This window comes from Antennarius striatus, chromosome 18 (assembly GCF_040054535.1).
Source record: "Antennarius striatus isolate MH-2024 chromosome 18, ASM4005453v1, whole genome shotgun sequence".
In the NCBI taxonomy this organism is placed as follows: Eukaryota; Metazoa; Chordata; class Actinopteri; order Lophiiformes; family Antennariidae; genus Antennarius; species Antennarius striatus.
The window spans coordinates 16,145,811-16,161,567 of NC_090793.1; the positions used below are offsets into that span (position 1 = coordinate 16,145,811).

Below are 15,757 nucleotides of genomic sequence, written 5' to 3' on the forward strand. Positions count from 1 at the left end.
TTGTGCATTGATAATTAATATTTGATTTGGTTTAACAGGACTCAATATGGCAGACACACCCAACTGAAACACATTAAAGCCCTGAAGGCCATAAGAAGCTCCAGAAGGGGCTAACCACACCAGGGTGTACAACATCACATACATGGAACCTCCATTAAACCACAGGAGGTCCCCAAGAGAACCCGATTCACTAAATCACCAGAATGATGGCAACATAAAAAAAAAGAAAAGAATTACATCAGTAAAATAATAGGTGTAATAATGAATCAACCTAACCTGTAAAATGGCTGTGCCTCTAAGACAAGACATTGGCCTTCATACTTTGTTCCAACTCCTCCTCATAAAAGGGCCTGTCCATAAAAACTTTTTTTTTAAATTCATGATGGCTTTTTTTCAGTATTGTAGTTCTAATGCACACACTCTTTCCCACCAAATAATGTAAGTTATGGAATTATATAATCATGATGGTCCAGCAACACAGACATTCATTCAGTCTGTTGCTTTTCAAGTGATCTGCTGATGTAACATTTAATTAACATTTTAATCAACTACTAAGTAAAACCTGAATAACACAACAACAATAGCTTCAAATATTCTGAGCTTTGGATTTTGAGAACACATCACAGACATTTCTACCTTTTATTATGTTTTTTTTTTTTTTTTTGGACAACAGAGAAATACATTCTAAACTAACGTTCACTCCAGCATTTTTGACTTACAAATTATTTAGTTTAACTGGTTTGTATGAAATGTGCTTTAAACTCTAGCAACAAGTACAAAGTAAGTCTCTGTCTAATCTTACAACCAACACAGTTAACTCTTTTTAAAAACTGTGCTCAATGAAGCGTTAAGTAAAGTGCACACGTCTATTAAGGATAAACAGTTCTACATGTTTGCTAAATTTGCCAGGCAAATGACTTACCCCTTCATAAAATGTCATGGGAATGGTTTAGTGTTTTTTTTAAATAGTAATGAAAAATTTAGAAAAAGTATCATATCTAGTACAGAGAGGAGCATAAGGACAATCTGCTGCCTTTTTCAGGTGGGAGCAACGCATTCTGATCTCGGCTCAATGCATCTTATTCATATACACATATACACAAACTGGTCTCAGGTGTCTCACTGCATGCACCTGTTGGCTATATAGTTTTAATATTTCCTGAACAGAATTTGAAAGCTTTTGTAAATATGTGAATTTGACTAAATGAATAAAGAACATTATGTTATACTGTGTGTGTACATATATATATATATATATATATATATATATATATATATATATATATATATATATATATATATATATATATAGATATAGATATATATATAATGTTTCACTACAAACAATGTGTTTGATGGTGTAATTTATTCTATGTTGATTTACTCTAATGATTGTAATGGATTAGTTCACTGGTCTTTTTCACAACCCTTCTCATAATGCTTGAGCATAGTGTAAACAAATTAAACACTTCAAATTTCAAATGTGTGTACTTAGTAATCAAGTAGCTCAGTATATCACTTCCAGACACTGAATGAAACCAGATTAACAGCATTAGTAACTGAATCTACAGCAATCTACCTGAAGTTTGTTCTGCAGCAATAAATAACTCTTTCTGATTCTGCTTGGGGGACGGTAACCATCAAACATCTGATCTCTCCACACACATCCATCTATAGCCTCCTGTAGGCAGGGTTTACGCTGGAGACTTCATTAACGGGAGAAGACAACGTTGGACTGGCTACTTTCCCCATACAGACTAATGAGGTATGTAAATGCTAACAGAGAAAACACAAGCTGATTACTGCATAAACAGATGAAACTGCTTGTTTGTCCAGCCATCAAGCTAAAAATATGTCACAAAAGTCTATTACAAACTGATCCTAGACATACTAGACAAACTAAACTACAGAAAAAAGAAGCAAGTAAAAACCACCAGAAAATCTTCCTTTTAGTTTTCCGTGTCCATCCCACCATGGTGACTATTGTTGTCTGGTTTGTGCTGATGATGAGAATGATGACTATGATGATGATGATGAGGATTATGATGCTTATGATGATGAGGATGATGATTGCTATGGTGATGAGTTGTTCCAGCAGATGTATCTCCTTCATCTGCTTTCTGAATTTCCAGCTGAGTGGTGGGTACCGCCGTCATGTCACTGACGGTACTCTTTGCTGTTTCATTTTTGATGGTGCTGTTTGTTGTGGTCGCTAGGTAATTTAATCCTTGTAGCCACTAGAGGGCAGTAGGACAAAAAACAGCATCAACACAAATTACTTATGACATTACAGTATTTACACCAGCAGTGCACATTATATATACCAGTAGAATTTATTTTAGTCTTTTTTATTTTAGCTCTGTTCTGAAACCTTGAGAGCTCTGGCCCTCGTAGGACCACAAGGTAGTCACTAACCTTGTTTGTGAGTTTCTTTATACAATAATCCATAGGATATATGGATCTGATTAAAGAAAACTTAGTTTATTTGAAGTTTCATTGAAGGAAACTTAATTATTGGAGTTGCCTTGGTCAAGGTGTGTGCTCTGCTGTGTGTCATTTTATGTTGGAAATAGATGCCCAATGCTGAAGGAAACAAGGTAGATGATGACTGAATTTGTCAGCTGAATAATCAAAAAAAATGAGCTAAAGTAGATAAAAGATTCTGACGCTTTGATGGAGTGGAGAACTGTGGGTTAATTTGTTTTCACTATGAGAGACCACTATTTATATGTGTGTGTGTTTTGTGATAACTCACAGTGCAGTTGCAGATGTTTTTATAATATGTAGCTCTGATTGCTGCCTCTATGTATGGATAATGTAGGAAACTGTAAGGAAGCACTATATGGAAGGTGAGCAGTCCACACCTAGAAAACAAAGGAGAAAAATGCTTGGGTATTATTGCTTCTTTTCATAGTTTAAAAGGGACAATACTTGATGATCTACAATAATCTTGTAAATCTTAGTGTTGTCTTTCATTTTCATTAAGATGCCAATATCAACTGGGTTTTTGACACTCAAAGACGAATCTAGATTTAAGTGCACATTTAGATAAGGTGTCTTGCCTGTCATAGATCAGAAAGTCATCTTTGTCACCATCCAGAGCCTCCCATACATCATCCTGTAAGGGTGACTGCTGGTATACAGGGACACCAGGAGGTGCTCTTCTCTTCAACTCCCAGTACATGGCTCTGGACTGGGGCTCCTGCTCATTTACTATCATAAAGGACACTTCTGTCAGGTTGCTGCGGTTCAGCTTTACACGCAGGTTTCCAATGCTGCAGGACAGACAGAGAGGGATGAGGATGGGAATAATCCCATAAAAGTGTAAAAGGGGTCTGTCTTACTGTAGGCAACATTATATTGCATTCAATGTGCCAGCATATAACTTAATGTTAAAAATGACCGTTGATCATAAAACTTTTCAGATAAAATTACAAAACACTAACTCAATGGTTATAATCTAGCAATCAAGGTAAGTGTCACAAACCTGATAACATGTTAACTCCGGGCACATATATGCATGCGCGCGCGCGAACACACACACACACACACACACACACACACACACACACACACACACACACACACACACACACACACACACACAACTATAATGTTGTGTTAGATCTGCATTCTTACTTGGATGCCTGAGTGAGGCAGAATTGTCAGCTGGCCTTCAGTAGAGCCACTACCACCACTTTTCCCAGCAGCTCTTGCATGGGTGTATGTCCCTTAATGGCCCAGTAGGGGGCAGGTTTGCAGATTCTGGAGGCATCATTGTCCCCCTCCACTATCAGGCTGACACGTGAGGCCCACAGCAGACCCAGCAGAGCGCTGGACAGCCACAGCAAGGATAGGGAGTGCATCACTCCTCACACTCAAATCCAATCCACCAGAAGCCTTGAGATTGTAGAGATACATTATTATTTAGACCCTTGTTTCAGATAAGATCTTTACCGCAACCTCTGAGTTTAAAAAAGTGTTCATAACATAAAATACAACCCATTTTCAGTTTAGACAATAAAAATAGGACTTCAAGTTGAAAATGTCAGGAATGTTTATTCAAATCAATTTGAGGCCTCAGGGGTACTGGAGACTTTCATTGTTCTGTTTTTGCTGTATGGAGTAACTTCCTTCTGGAGTTGTTTTTAACAATTGGAAAACAAGTCTTCAGATTCTTGAGTTGTTCAGGACAATGTTGCAGCAACATCTTAATTTGAAGCTCCAGAAATTCTCTAAGATTTTCAAGAAACTTTCTCCAACTTTCCATTGCCGTTGGTGTGATAAGACAGAAAACTTTGGTCAAAGCCGCCATCATGACAACATGAATACAGAGTCTAGGCCACAGTGTCCCCATTGCAAGAACTAGAACGAATGTAGTTTCAGTAATTTGGCCTACTGCCGTTTCCCTGAACCGAATGGCCAGTCAGTCTTATCCCCTAATAATGAGCAGAATAAGACCTCATTGTGTCTCTCATCTCATGTGGTGATCTGTAAACAGAGTTTATTATGGGATAGACTGGGCCAGCAAACAGAAGAATGCCGGGACAAATGGAAAGAAAGCCCGGTAGGCAGAAAACAAAGAGAGGCTTGCATGGAGATATGATATGCTGTAATAATAGTTAAATATAACTGTTTTGCAGTCAGTACAAAATATCTTTTTTGTAAAACACAATTATTTGACAAATGTCAATGTGTGGAAAACAGCAGAAAGGCTACAGTGTGAAGGAGTTGCGTGAATGTTTGTCATAAATCATGATCCCTTTCTGAATCCAGATTACAACAAGGACCTACAGATCATAAAAAATACCTTATAATGATTTAATATTAGTCATATATTTCATATTATGATTATAGGTTTAGACATTTCAATTATTATTCAATTTTATCATTTTGAAGAAATGGAACTTTACTTTCCAAAGATAATAGAGTAAAACCAAACTTGAAGACAAAAAGAAAGCCATACCTCCGTCCTGTGTCTGTCCCGTCATCCACATGAGCACACATTCAACCTCCAGGGGTTTTAAATCATGGGGGCTTCAGTCAGTACACACAGAGAGAGAGAGAGAGAGAGAGAGAGAGAGAGAGAGAGAGAGAGAGAGAGAGAGAGGGAGAGAGGGAGAGACTGTAAACTGCATGCACTTGTGTAGTGTGTCATCTCAAAGCACAGTACATAGTAAAGTGCAAAGTTTGAATAGCTCTTTTTTCTCACATTTCTCTATTTTCTTTTCCTTTTATAATGGAAAGACCATAGATTATGCTGCATCCATCATTGAATTCAATGACATGCTTAAACTTCTCAGGAACCATTTGACCTTCTTTTTAAATATCCTCAATATTTATTTATGAAAAACCTGGAAGATGAACTAAACTGATCTGGATCCAAAATTTCTGACTAAATTCTTAATACCTAAACTAATTAGCAAATGTTAGCATGACAACACAGACACATTTATTTTTATTATTGTCTCTTAGTTTTTGGATTGTATTGATTTTAGCCTCTAGTAGCTTTACACGTTGGCCACCGCTGCATGTTCTGCAGTCTGAGATGTGTTGGTCCATGTCTATGGATGAATTTGACTTTTCAAAAGCAGAAACCTGAATTTATCTATAGATATAAATAAAAAAATGTGAAATTGAACCTTAACTACGGTATTAAACATTTGGTGCACAACAGCATGTTAACAAACTGGCATTAGCATTGACCTCAAGACCCCACCACCCCCATCAGACTCCCTTTATCAACAAAAACAGTAGTAAGCCTGCAATCTATTGATTTCCTGACCCTGTAATATTTACTCCATGTGCAAGTCAGGGGTCTGACTGTGTAGAGGTGAATGTCATCGTACAACAAACAAAAACATGGCTGCACTTTCACAATCAATGAAACTGTGCTTTATACAGTAACAGTTGGTGTTGTGTTCTTCAAGCTAAATTAAATTGATCAGGTATTTCATCACCAACCTCTGTGCAATGTTTGTCAATCGTATTGATCTTTTTATGTACATCTTGTCCCACAGAAGGCAGAACGAGTATCTAATCTTTGATGAGAGGGATTTGTTCAAAGTCCCCTGCGGGCAGGACAGAAGCTGTACACGTCGATGACTGGTCAGTGCTACTATTTATTCAGGACAGTCAGATTAGAACTGGCTGAAAGTGATTGTCTTCAACTTTCTATATAACCATGTCTTATACCAATGTGAGGAGATCTGCACAAGAACATCACTCACATTTGCGCCAAAGCTACTGTTCAACCAGAGAGATTATCATTGGCAAGACAGTCCATCATGACCTCCACTAAAAACAACACATGGCTGTCAGTGATCAGGCGACAGTAGAATGCATTATATACCAAGAGGCTACCGTTTCTTTTGATAAATGCAATCCATACTGTAATCCAATCCATTCCCTTTTTTGTTGTTTTCAATTTTTTAAAATGTCCTTTTTTTATCAGAGCGTGCAGCAAACCAATTTTCGAATGATTCATATTTCACAAAAGCAAAAATAAACAAACTACGTTGTATGATTACAATTATATTTTGTTTACTTTGTTATTTTCCTATTACTGGTAATTGTTTTTGAATGTGAATTTCACATGTGATTATTATGTTATTTGTTTTTTGTGAATGAATGTGTTTTAAAAATGAATGAGGAAATTGAGGAATGTCTACCATGTGGTAGACATTGTCTACGACAGGAATATATTGCGTTTATTCAGACAAGGACAGGAAAGAACTTCATGAAATATTAATTATAATATTAAGATTTGTAAGTCTCACGTCTGGAAAAGCTTTGAATCAGTTGTTTATGAACAGAGCCTTTTAACTCTTCCCCCTAAAGCCCTCTCTGCACATTAGTTACTATTACTAACCCTAACCCTAAACGACACGAAGTTCTTTAGGTGTGCTCATTGGCAACTTTAGATTTTGTATGACAAGATTTTGGAATATGGCAAAAAAGCAAACGTTTCAGTTTTAAAAATGTAGTAAAAAATATGTTGGATGAATGAAAATAGGAATATTAATTGACTCCAAGTTGTTTGACAGTAACTGAATGATGTATGATGATGAGGGTAAAATCTCAGAGTACATTTAATGTGCATATTCAGTCATTTTTATTTATGTGCCACTGCTTCACACACTCACACACACACACACACTAAGATTTTCTGTTAATTTCAACAAAAAATAAAGCTTGCATAACATTCGGGAAACTGTATACAATTGACACATTTACACAGCCGCTGTGGTCGTTACGGTATAAGAATACGCAGGATTCTCACATTATCATGATTCATGAATATCACCATAATTTATAGTGCACTGTCACTTGAACAAATCGTCTCGGAACACAAGCAGCAAATTCAACAGGCTTTGTGCAAATGACTTCTACACATTCTTTGCAAACCAACACGTTCAATGCTAGTCTGCTTTTTCAGACTGTATCCTGCATCTCAACATGTGGCAGCTTATCATTCTCATAACAGTAAAAACCTTATGCATAAGCCTAGAGTGATTGTCATGTCTTTGTGACTGGCAATTCAAACACGTCACCTCAGCATGAATTTATAATGTTGCTTCAGCCTTTCGTGAATGAGAGAAGTGCATATCCGCCCGCGGTTACATAAGCTCACATCTGCAGGCATTAAATGCAGCAGAATCTGCACAATCTTTTCGCCATAATCAGGACAAAACACCCATCAGCTCTTCTTCATCATTGTCCCCAACGCCTTCTGTGGGAGTGTCACAGGGCGCCATGAGCCCCAATCCCAGCTCCGCCAGCATCTCACAGCTCATATCAGTTGTCACCATGATCTTAGTCTCCAAGCGGTTACACAGAGTCCGGTAGGACGGCAGAGGGTACCCCAGCTCTCTCAAGAACTCATAGCCTTTTGTGCCAACAGCAGAGCGGATCTTCTGTGCCTTCAAGATGGTCTCTGGAGACCAGACGGCACGGCGGGAGCGTTTGGTGAGGGACAGGGCCCGAATCTGGTCCTCGTACAGAAAGTTCTGGAGACCTTTCTCGATCCTGTCGAGCCGATACAGACGCTTCTTCATCTCCTCGGCCTGACGGAGAAGAAGACAGTTTGTACGATTATTCAGTGAACAGTCATTTTTTGTGAGTACTGAAATGACAGCTGCTCGCATTGAAATCAATTCAGCCAGTGGGATATTACTTTATGAAAGCAATAGTCAAATACCTAGGAGATGTAAGATTACATGAAGTTAAAACAGTACATTTAGCATAAATAAGGCTGCAATTAGGTCAAAGTTTCTTGTTCCCACCTCCTTCTGTAGTCTTGCTGTGTGCTGCATCTCCTCCTCCAGCTGTTTCTTGAGGAGTTGACAATGAGAGCAGGGCTGATGGTCTTCATCAGTCCTATCAGTATCCTCTCCCAAACCAGTTAACGGGTTGCGCCTGGCATAGCCGTGGTCCCCAAAATTCAATTCCTTCTCCACTGCAAATGTTAAACATCATTTTTTCAAGAATTCACCCATGGTTCAGAAAAACACTGCATCATGTTCCTGGCTCACTGAGCCACAGGTACAGTCTTAGAGATACAGTAATGGCTTTCAGCAGTATCCACAATAAAATCATTCATAGTTTTGATCATTAAGAACTCTAATAATAAGATTAGTGTATTATCTGCATGACACACAGTATTTAGATGGCTATGTAGCATTCTAATGATAATTTAAAATTCAAATGTATTGAATAAATGAAATTCTGAAGTTTTTCTGAATGAGTCAGAGTCTATATGTCCTTGTAACGGCACAAAAAAAACCCCCATCAATCTTACATAAATTTTCCTAGTCAGGTCTGGAGTCTGTCCCAGCCTTTACTGGGGCCTAAAATGCAGCAAATGTTCAAGGAGCAATATCTGTTGTTTTGTTTCTTGTTGGAATATTTTACTAAGATAAATACTAATTTCCGTTGTTCCACCTTAATAGACGAAGCTGCAAAATAATGAGTTGAAAGTGGTTGAAATTTTCCACTGCCCTGCAAAGCTTGCCTTTGACCTTATCGTGTCACTTGAAATTTAGACAAATGATGAATCTGCAAATGTTGTGCTGAAATTATCAAACATAATCCAAATGTTGATACTAAGTGAGCACCATATGCTTATTGATGACATTCAAAGATTGACCTGTAACAACCTATTCACAGTCTTGTAGACTGGAAAAGGCCCATTTAGGTAACAGATACAGAACAATAAGCACCCCATCTGCACGTCAGCTCCTGTAATTGACATACACGTAGAAACATCTGCAATTTGCAGGTACCTGGTTCAGGTTTCATGGGCAGCAGGATGTATGGAGCCGTGACTGCAGGATAAGGTGGGTCTCCGATACTGAACAGCGTAGGGATGGCATTGGGCTTCAGCTTTTTCCCCCCAGCTGAAGACCTTGCTATCTCCTCAAACTGACTTTGCTCAAAATGATCCTGAGGGAAACAAGATAAAAACAGACACATGGTCGATGATGATGTCACATCCAAACCCAACACACCAGAACACGCACACAGGAAAAGCCTTGTTTACATTTGGACTTTGTTACATTATTTATGTCATGTGCATTACATGTACTTTACATATTAATATTAATATTTTTAACACGCATTTCATTCAGAGAAATGAAATGAAAAGGCAATATCACTCTTTATAATGACCCGTACCTGTTTAAATGAATTAAAGAAAAAGTAATAAACTAAATAAAGATAAAATCTCAACTGAAAATTATTTTAATAGCAAAACTATATACAATAATAATAATAATAATAATAATAATAATAATAATTATAATAATAATAACTTGGGACTGCTTTAGATTAGTCATCTTTGTACAAGTGTCTTTATAAAATGAAGTTGGAGCTCAGACACCACATGCCGGGGACTGCTTACTTGACACAGTCTGGAGTGAGGAGTTGGCTCGAAGTCTCTTCGAGAGTTCATTACCCATTTCTTCTTTCGGACAGGGTCTTTGGGGAACCTGAACAGCTGTTTACCGGTGTTAGTTGAGTTGGAGCAGTTAGGGGCGGAGCAGCCACCCATCTCAGCGATTTCAACGAAAGGCAAAGCTAATTTAACGTTAGTGAACGTCAAGATAGCTATACCATGAAGCTCAGCTGAGGGTTTTTATCATTATTTACTGAAGCGGTGTAACAAAAAAAAAAGGAAAATTAGCATTAAATGTTGACTCGTGGAAACCAAAATGATACTCTACAGACTTAAAATACTTAAAAAATATTTTAAATAGAATTAAAAAATATAAGAGATAAAATGTTTCTCCACTTTCTTTGAGCCAAAATGGCGCACGACGTGTCGATATTTGGACTTCGTGACGTATTTCATAAACGTGTCTGTGTAAACGCCTGCTTACAAATGTCGAATTTAGCTATTAGACGGCGAGTAATATCAAATTATAAAGGAATAACAGGTCCATATTCGTTAATTGTGGGAAATTTTTAAGCATTTAAGCACAAATATTTTATTTGTGATCAGGCAATCATTAAACAACCAATCAGTATTTTGTTGAAGGACCCGTAAAGCACATTGACATGTTTGCGGGGACCTCGCTGCGAGCTGAGGACTTAAAAAAAAAAGTAAATGTTAATATAGTCACTGAATGTAAGGCAGCGGTATATGTGAGCATTAAGCAGAGACTCAACATGGATCAATAACAGTAAATGTTCATTACGGAAGCTAATGTTCTCGTTAACGATCTGGAAAGATTTCAGGCGCCAATAAGCAGTTTGTCTCGTAGATACGTAAATAGAGAAAAACATGGCAACTTCTCTGGTGGTTCCTGTTATTGATGTCCAAAATGATAATTTCAAAGACCTTTGGGCTGCTATGGTACTTGCTATTAAGTCGTCTTCATTCGTTGCACTGGACACGGTAAGTACAGGTGTGTTTATATGTGTGCGTACTTTTCATCTTGTTCTCATTATGTGCGTGCTATAATCCTTCCTCCATACACTGATCTGTTTGCTTTTAGGCTTTATAACAGACAAAGCGCTACCTTTCGAACGTCTGCATTACCTCTAATCCAAGCCCCTTTTCATAACCTCTCATCAGCAGTTATTCTGTCTCGATTTTACCAATTTAAAAAACAAACAAACTACCAACCCATCCTCCTGTTGTTACAGGAGCTGAGTGGTCTTGGGAACAGGAAAAAGCTGCTGGCAGAGTGAGTACAACTGTCTTCTTACTTTTAGAGTCAGTGTCATGCCATCTGTACTTATGTATGGTTGCACATGCTGTTGTGTTTCAGATCCATAGAGGACAGATATAAAGCTATATGCAGTGCAGCTCGGTCTCGCTCCATTCTCTCACTGGGAATTGCATGTTACAAGAAACTGGACCACAAGGTACAATAAGTCTACTCAGGTTACATAAAACATGTGGATGCTTATTGTGAGATGCTTAATGTGTGCAGTATTTTCCACACTAGAAGGCACACTGAATTATAAGGCGCACCTGCGATGAATGGCCTATTAACAAAATAATTTCATACATAAAGCGCACTGGATTAAGGAGCACACTGGATTATAAAGCGCACTGAATTTTAAAACGCATCAGAGAACTCATCTTCTACGAATGGTCTATTTTCAAACGTTTTCATATATAAGGCACACTGGATTGTAAGGCGCACCGTTGACTTTTGAGAAAATTAAAGGCTTTCATGTGTGCCTTATAGTGTGGAAAATACTTGCATTGCGAGCATTGACATACACTAGTAAAGTTGTGTCTATCTGACAGTTTATATTGTTGGTATCCTCATTTTTTTTAAAGTCCATCTCCCCTTCCCCAGACGGCAGACACATACATGGTCCAGGTGTACAACCTCACCCTGCTGTGCTCAGAAGAGTACATCATAGAGCCTCAATCAGTCCAGTTCCTGGTGCAGCATGGATTTGATTTTAACAAGCAGTATGCTCAAGGGATCCCGTACTGCAAGGGCAATAGTAAGGTGATGACGCAGTGTGTTGTGATGTACTGTACGTTCTAGATCCATTGTTTCAGCTTCTGTACCAATTTTTTCCAACTTCTCCCTCGACATGACTTGTTTCATCTTGGATTCCCTTATTTCTTTAATGAATGAATGAGTGAATATTTCTTTAATGTGTACTGAATGACTTGTGTTCATGAGTGACTTCTTTTAAGCCACTGTGGATGAAGGGCTTTCAATGTGGACTTGAATAATTACTGGAACCTTTAAAATGTTTGAGCTTATTGTGACTCAGCCTGCTGTATTATAATTCATACATTTGTAGTGCTACATTAAGTTACTCTCTATTCTGATTAATATTGACTAAACACTTTAGTGTTGTGTTAAAAGATTATTCTAGGAAATGGATTATTTCTCTTTGGTTTTATCATTTCATTTCTAGTCTTGTCTCTCTCCCTGCTTTATTAGGTCGGATCAGATGACCGAGGAGTCCACATTCGGGTTTTATTCACAGAACTGCTGCGAGCTAAGAAACCCCTGGTGCTCCACAATGGCCTCATTGACATAGTCTTCCTCTACCAGGTATAACTGAGTTATTAGGTCTTAATGTTCAGTTTCATTTTCTGTCTGTTTTTGATGTCAGTCATGCCTCAGTAATTTCACATATTGAGTCATAAATGCTGAATGAAGAGTAAAAGTCAAGACACTTATCAACTTATGTAGTCATTGCATGTTTGAAGCTGCTGCAGTTAGATTGAACTATTTTGATGTAAATATTTTTTAAAAATCACCAAAAGTATTGGAGGAAATGTAATATATATTTTAAATTAATTATTAACATTTACATGATTAAACACAAATTGAAGATTAATTATTTCTGCCAACACATTTTGAAGAGTTTATGTGATCACCTATGATTGTCTGTTTGTTGACTTGTAGTTTACCTCGAAAAGTTATCAACATATTTTGACGAGATTCTCTGTGGTTGTTGAAGTGAAGGAAAAGTTTTACAAAATTTTGGGGTGATTGTGCTTTTGATAGAGTTTTTATGCACATCTACCTGAACGCTTGGCCACCTTCACGGCAGACCTGTCTGAGATGTTTCCTGCAGGTATCTACGACACCAAATATATAACTGAGTTTGAGCTTCGTCTCACCGCGTCCTATCTGGAGTATGCCTACAAGAAATGGTGAGTTGTGATTTATAAAATAGACCGTAGAAATTAGTGGTGGACACATGACACACTCTATCAACTATGACATCAGAGGGATTGTTCAGGAGCTAGATCAATCTTGTGATGATTAACTGTCTGACAATTACTTCTGTTCTGGTCTAAACAAACCCTTCATTGTGGTTCAAATGTGAAATTATTACAGTTATAGATGCTATTTTGACCCTCTGCTAACTGCTAATAATTAAAACTGGGGTGCAGATGGGGGAGTGTAACAGCATATAGAAAACCACAAAAAAAGGCATTAAGTTCATAAAAACGATGCTGAAAAGAATTATTCTGTGAGTGGGACATGTTACATAAGAGTTTCTATCCACATGGAAACGTTTCCCATTTACTAGACTGTTACCTTACATTTTGGGAATTATAAACATCTTATTTATTCAGTTTTTAAAAACATTCAGATTTCCAGTTCATAACAAATGCACTTAATATGAACAACTTAAAAAGCATCTTTCTAAACATCGTTCAATAAGGAGATGCATCAGCAGCAGGGGGTCTGGAGTATTTCATGCTTGTTATAGATGCCTTTGTAAAAAGTAGAAAGTGCATACAGTACATTATGTGGGGTTATTGTTTTTTCTTTTTTTGCTTTATGTATTATTTTCAATAACAGGCCATTGTGGACTACTGTTTTGCATCATTGTCATTTTGATGTCATAATTAGTCCTGTTGTCCATCTCCCCTCCAGTAAGCTGGATTGCAGCCGCCGTGTGACTTCTGGAGGGACCGGGCCTCAGCTCCATGTAGAATTCTTCCAATATAGTGGTCACATGTCCAGCTATGTGGACTACAGATTGTGTCCTGCTGTGGCTTTTCTGGGGGGGCAGGCTGACATCTGCCAGCGCTTCTCTGTGAGTCTCAAAACATAATGGTGATTTGCGGGTTTGAAATTTAAGTGGAGAAATGGAGAAATTGTGAATATTTTTGTTGAATGGAAGTACATTTAAAGCTTGCGTCCCAGAGGCGCACGCTGTGTGACGCAAAGGATGCAAACAAGAACACTGGTGGATTCAGTTTTACTTAAAACTGAAGGAAAGGTAGATTATGATGATCTATTAGAACAGCTGATCCAATTGGTGTCTTTCTGCTTGTGCATGTTTGTCTGACAGGCTTTTGGATGGTGTCCTAATGGCGCCCAGTGTCCGCTGTCCCATGACACCGACCTGATTGTGCTCCAGGATGAAAAACGCACAGGTAAAAAAAGGAAAAAGAGAGCTAGGGACAAGGCAACAAAGGGCACATCCACTTCTGAAGACCCCCCCAAAAACAAATTGCCTCATATGGATTTGGATCCTGAAGGTGTTCCAGATATCCAGGAAATGGCTGAGTCATGTCTACAACGTCAGCTTCCAATGGACACTGATGGAATTGCCCAACAAAATCAAGGGGAGGACACAAAGGCGGACAGCGAGGGGATGGGAGTGTGTGAAGATGACACAGAATTAGACAAATCTACATCATCCACCAAAACTGATGTTACCAACACAAAAACCAACTGCATAGAAAACAGAGCAGAAGACAGAGGGCTAGGAGACAATCCTGTTCATCCATTAAAGGCTGATTATCAGAAGACAAAAGCAGACTCAGGGACACACCGTGCCGGGTTTGACGCCTTCATGACGGGATACATCTTTGCTTACGCTTGCACACTTGAGATGGAGGAAGTGAACAGTAAAGAGAGAGAGCAACCGTCACTGCTTCCTTCATCTCTCAATAAGGTGTACCTCAGTGGGAAGGCAGCTCCTCTCAACGTGGTCAAAAGCACCTTCTCCAAATCATCCAAGGCCCACATGCAAAAGATGGAGATGGTGTGGGGGGAGAGAGTGTAGCGTGGGGACTATTATTATGTTCACTCATTTATGTTGTTGCTTTGCAAGCAGTGTGGTAACCACCACCGGTCTGGTCTAGACTGAAACATTGCAGCAACTGAATAAACTTCTGTTTAATTTTGTGTGAATATTCCAGAGGATGAATTTATTAGTTTTATTGACACCCCACACCATCATTGTCAGTATGGAAGAAATCTGTTGTCTTTCAAAGAATAGGGGGGGGGGGGGGGGGGTTTGGTTAATGTTTTTTACATTCATGATCATAGGGAAATGAAACGTCAGATTTCATTGTAATGTTTTGATTTGTTTCTCCTGCTCCCATGTATCGAGTTACTCCACAGTCTACCGTGGGTTTCTTATTTACGCATCCTTCACTCACAGCGAAGGATGGCAGTAATGAACTGCAGTCCAGAGGCAGCTCTTTCATCGGCTGTGACTGTGACCTTCTGAGGTTTCTCATGAAGCTTACTTTAATTTGCATTTATCCACCAGTTTTGATTTTGCAATGTGAGCAGGTTCTGAAGGGACTAATAAACTGATGCGCGTCAAGAATCATTTTGTCTTTTTCCAGACATTACGGTACTTAAAAGAATGAAATTGAACTGGTAACCCATACTTTGTTTGTATGGCTGTTAAGAAAAAGCCTTTTAGTTTTAAAGGCTGTGATTTCCTTAGAATAAGTTGCTGCTAAACTTTAATGCATCTGTCAAGCAGACGATCGGTAATTGGGCCTTGGGAAAGT

General features: G+C 38.4%; 3 protein-coding genes across 5 annotated transcripts; 1 reads left to right on the forward strand and 2 right to left on the reverse strand.

The window, feature by feature from the left end:
* Nucleotides 1–1,297: 1,297 nt before the first annotated feature.
* Nucleotides 1,298–5,046, reverse strand: selenop2 (selenoprotein P2). The gene is made up of 5 exons (XM_068340875.1): nt 4,967–5,046; nt 3,640–3,900; nt 3,063–3,275; nt 2,756–2,864; nt 1,298–2,237 (listed from the first exon to the last, which is right to left on the reverse strand). Exons 2-5 carry the CDS (start codon nt 3,864–3,866, stop codon nt 1,950–1,952), a joined length of 837 nt encoding a protein of 278 aa, XP_068196976.1. The 5' UTR covers nt 3,867–3,900; nt 4,967–5,046; the 3' UTR covers nt 1,298–1,949.
* A 2,064-nt stretch (nt 5,047–7,110) lies between these two features.
* On the reverse strand, nt 7,111–10,562 carry si:ch73-382f3.1 (uncharacterized protein LOC100151273 homolog). Its single transcript, XM_068340607.1, has 4 exons — nt 9,902–10,562; nt 9,285–9,444; nt 8,286–8,458; nt 7,111–8,066 (listed from the first exon to the last, which is right to left on the reverse strand). Exons 1-4 carry the CDS (start codon nt 10,049–10,051, stop codon nt 7,683–7,685), a joined length of 867 nt encoding a protein of 288 aa, XP_068196708.1. The 5' UTR covers nt 10,052–10,562; the 3' UTR covers nt 7,111–7,682.
* Nucleotides 10,563–10,571: 9 nt separating this feature from the next.
* toe1 (target of EGR1, exonuclease) lies at nt 10,572–15,567 on the forward strand. Of its 3 annotated transcripts, none has more exons than XM_068340604.1 (8): nt 10,572–10,897; nt 11,149–11,189; nt 11,274–11,370; nt 11,814–11,972; nt 12,420–12,533; nt 12,993–13,141; nt 13,875–14,037; nt 14,296–15,567. In XM_068340604.1, exons 1-8 carry the CDS (start codon nt 10,784–10,786, stop codon nt 15,013–15,015), a joined length of 1,557 nt encoding a protein of 518 aa, XP_068196705.1. In that variant the 5' UTR covers nt 10,572–10,783; the 3' UTR covers nt 15,016–15,567. The 3 variants fall into 3 exon arrangements, with proteins under 3 accessions (XP_068196705.1, XP_068196707.1, XP_068196706.1); XM_068340606.1 differs by having other exon boundaries at nt 10,822–10,907; nt 11,795–11,972; XM_068340605.1 differs by having other exon boundaries at nt 10,822–10,907.
* The last annotated feature ends 190 nt before the right edge of the window (nt 15,568–15,757 follow it).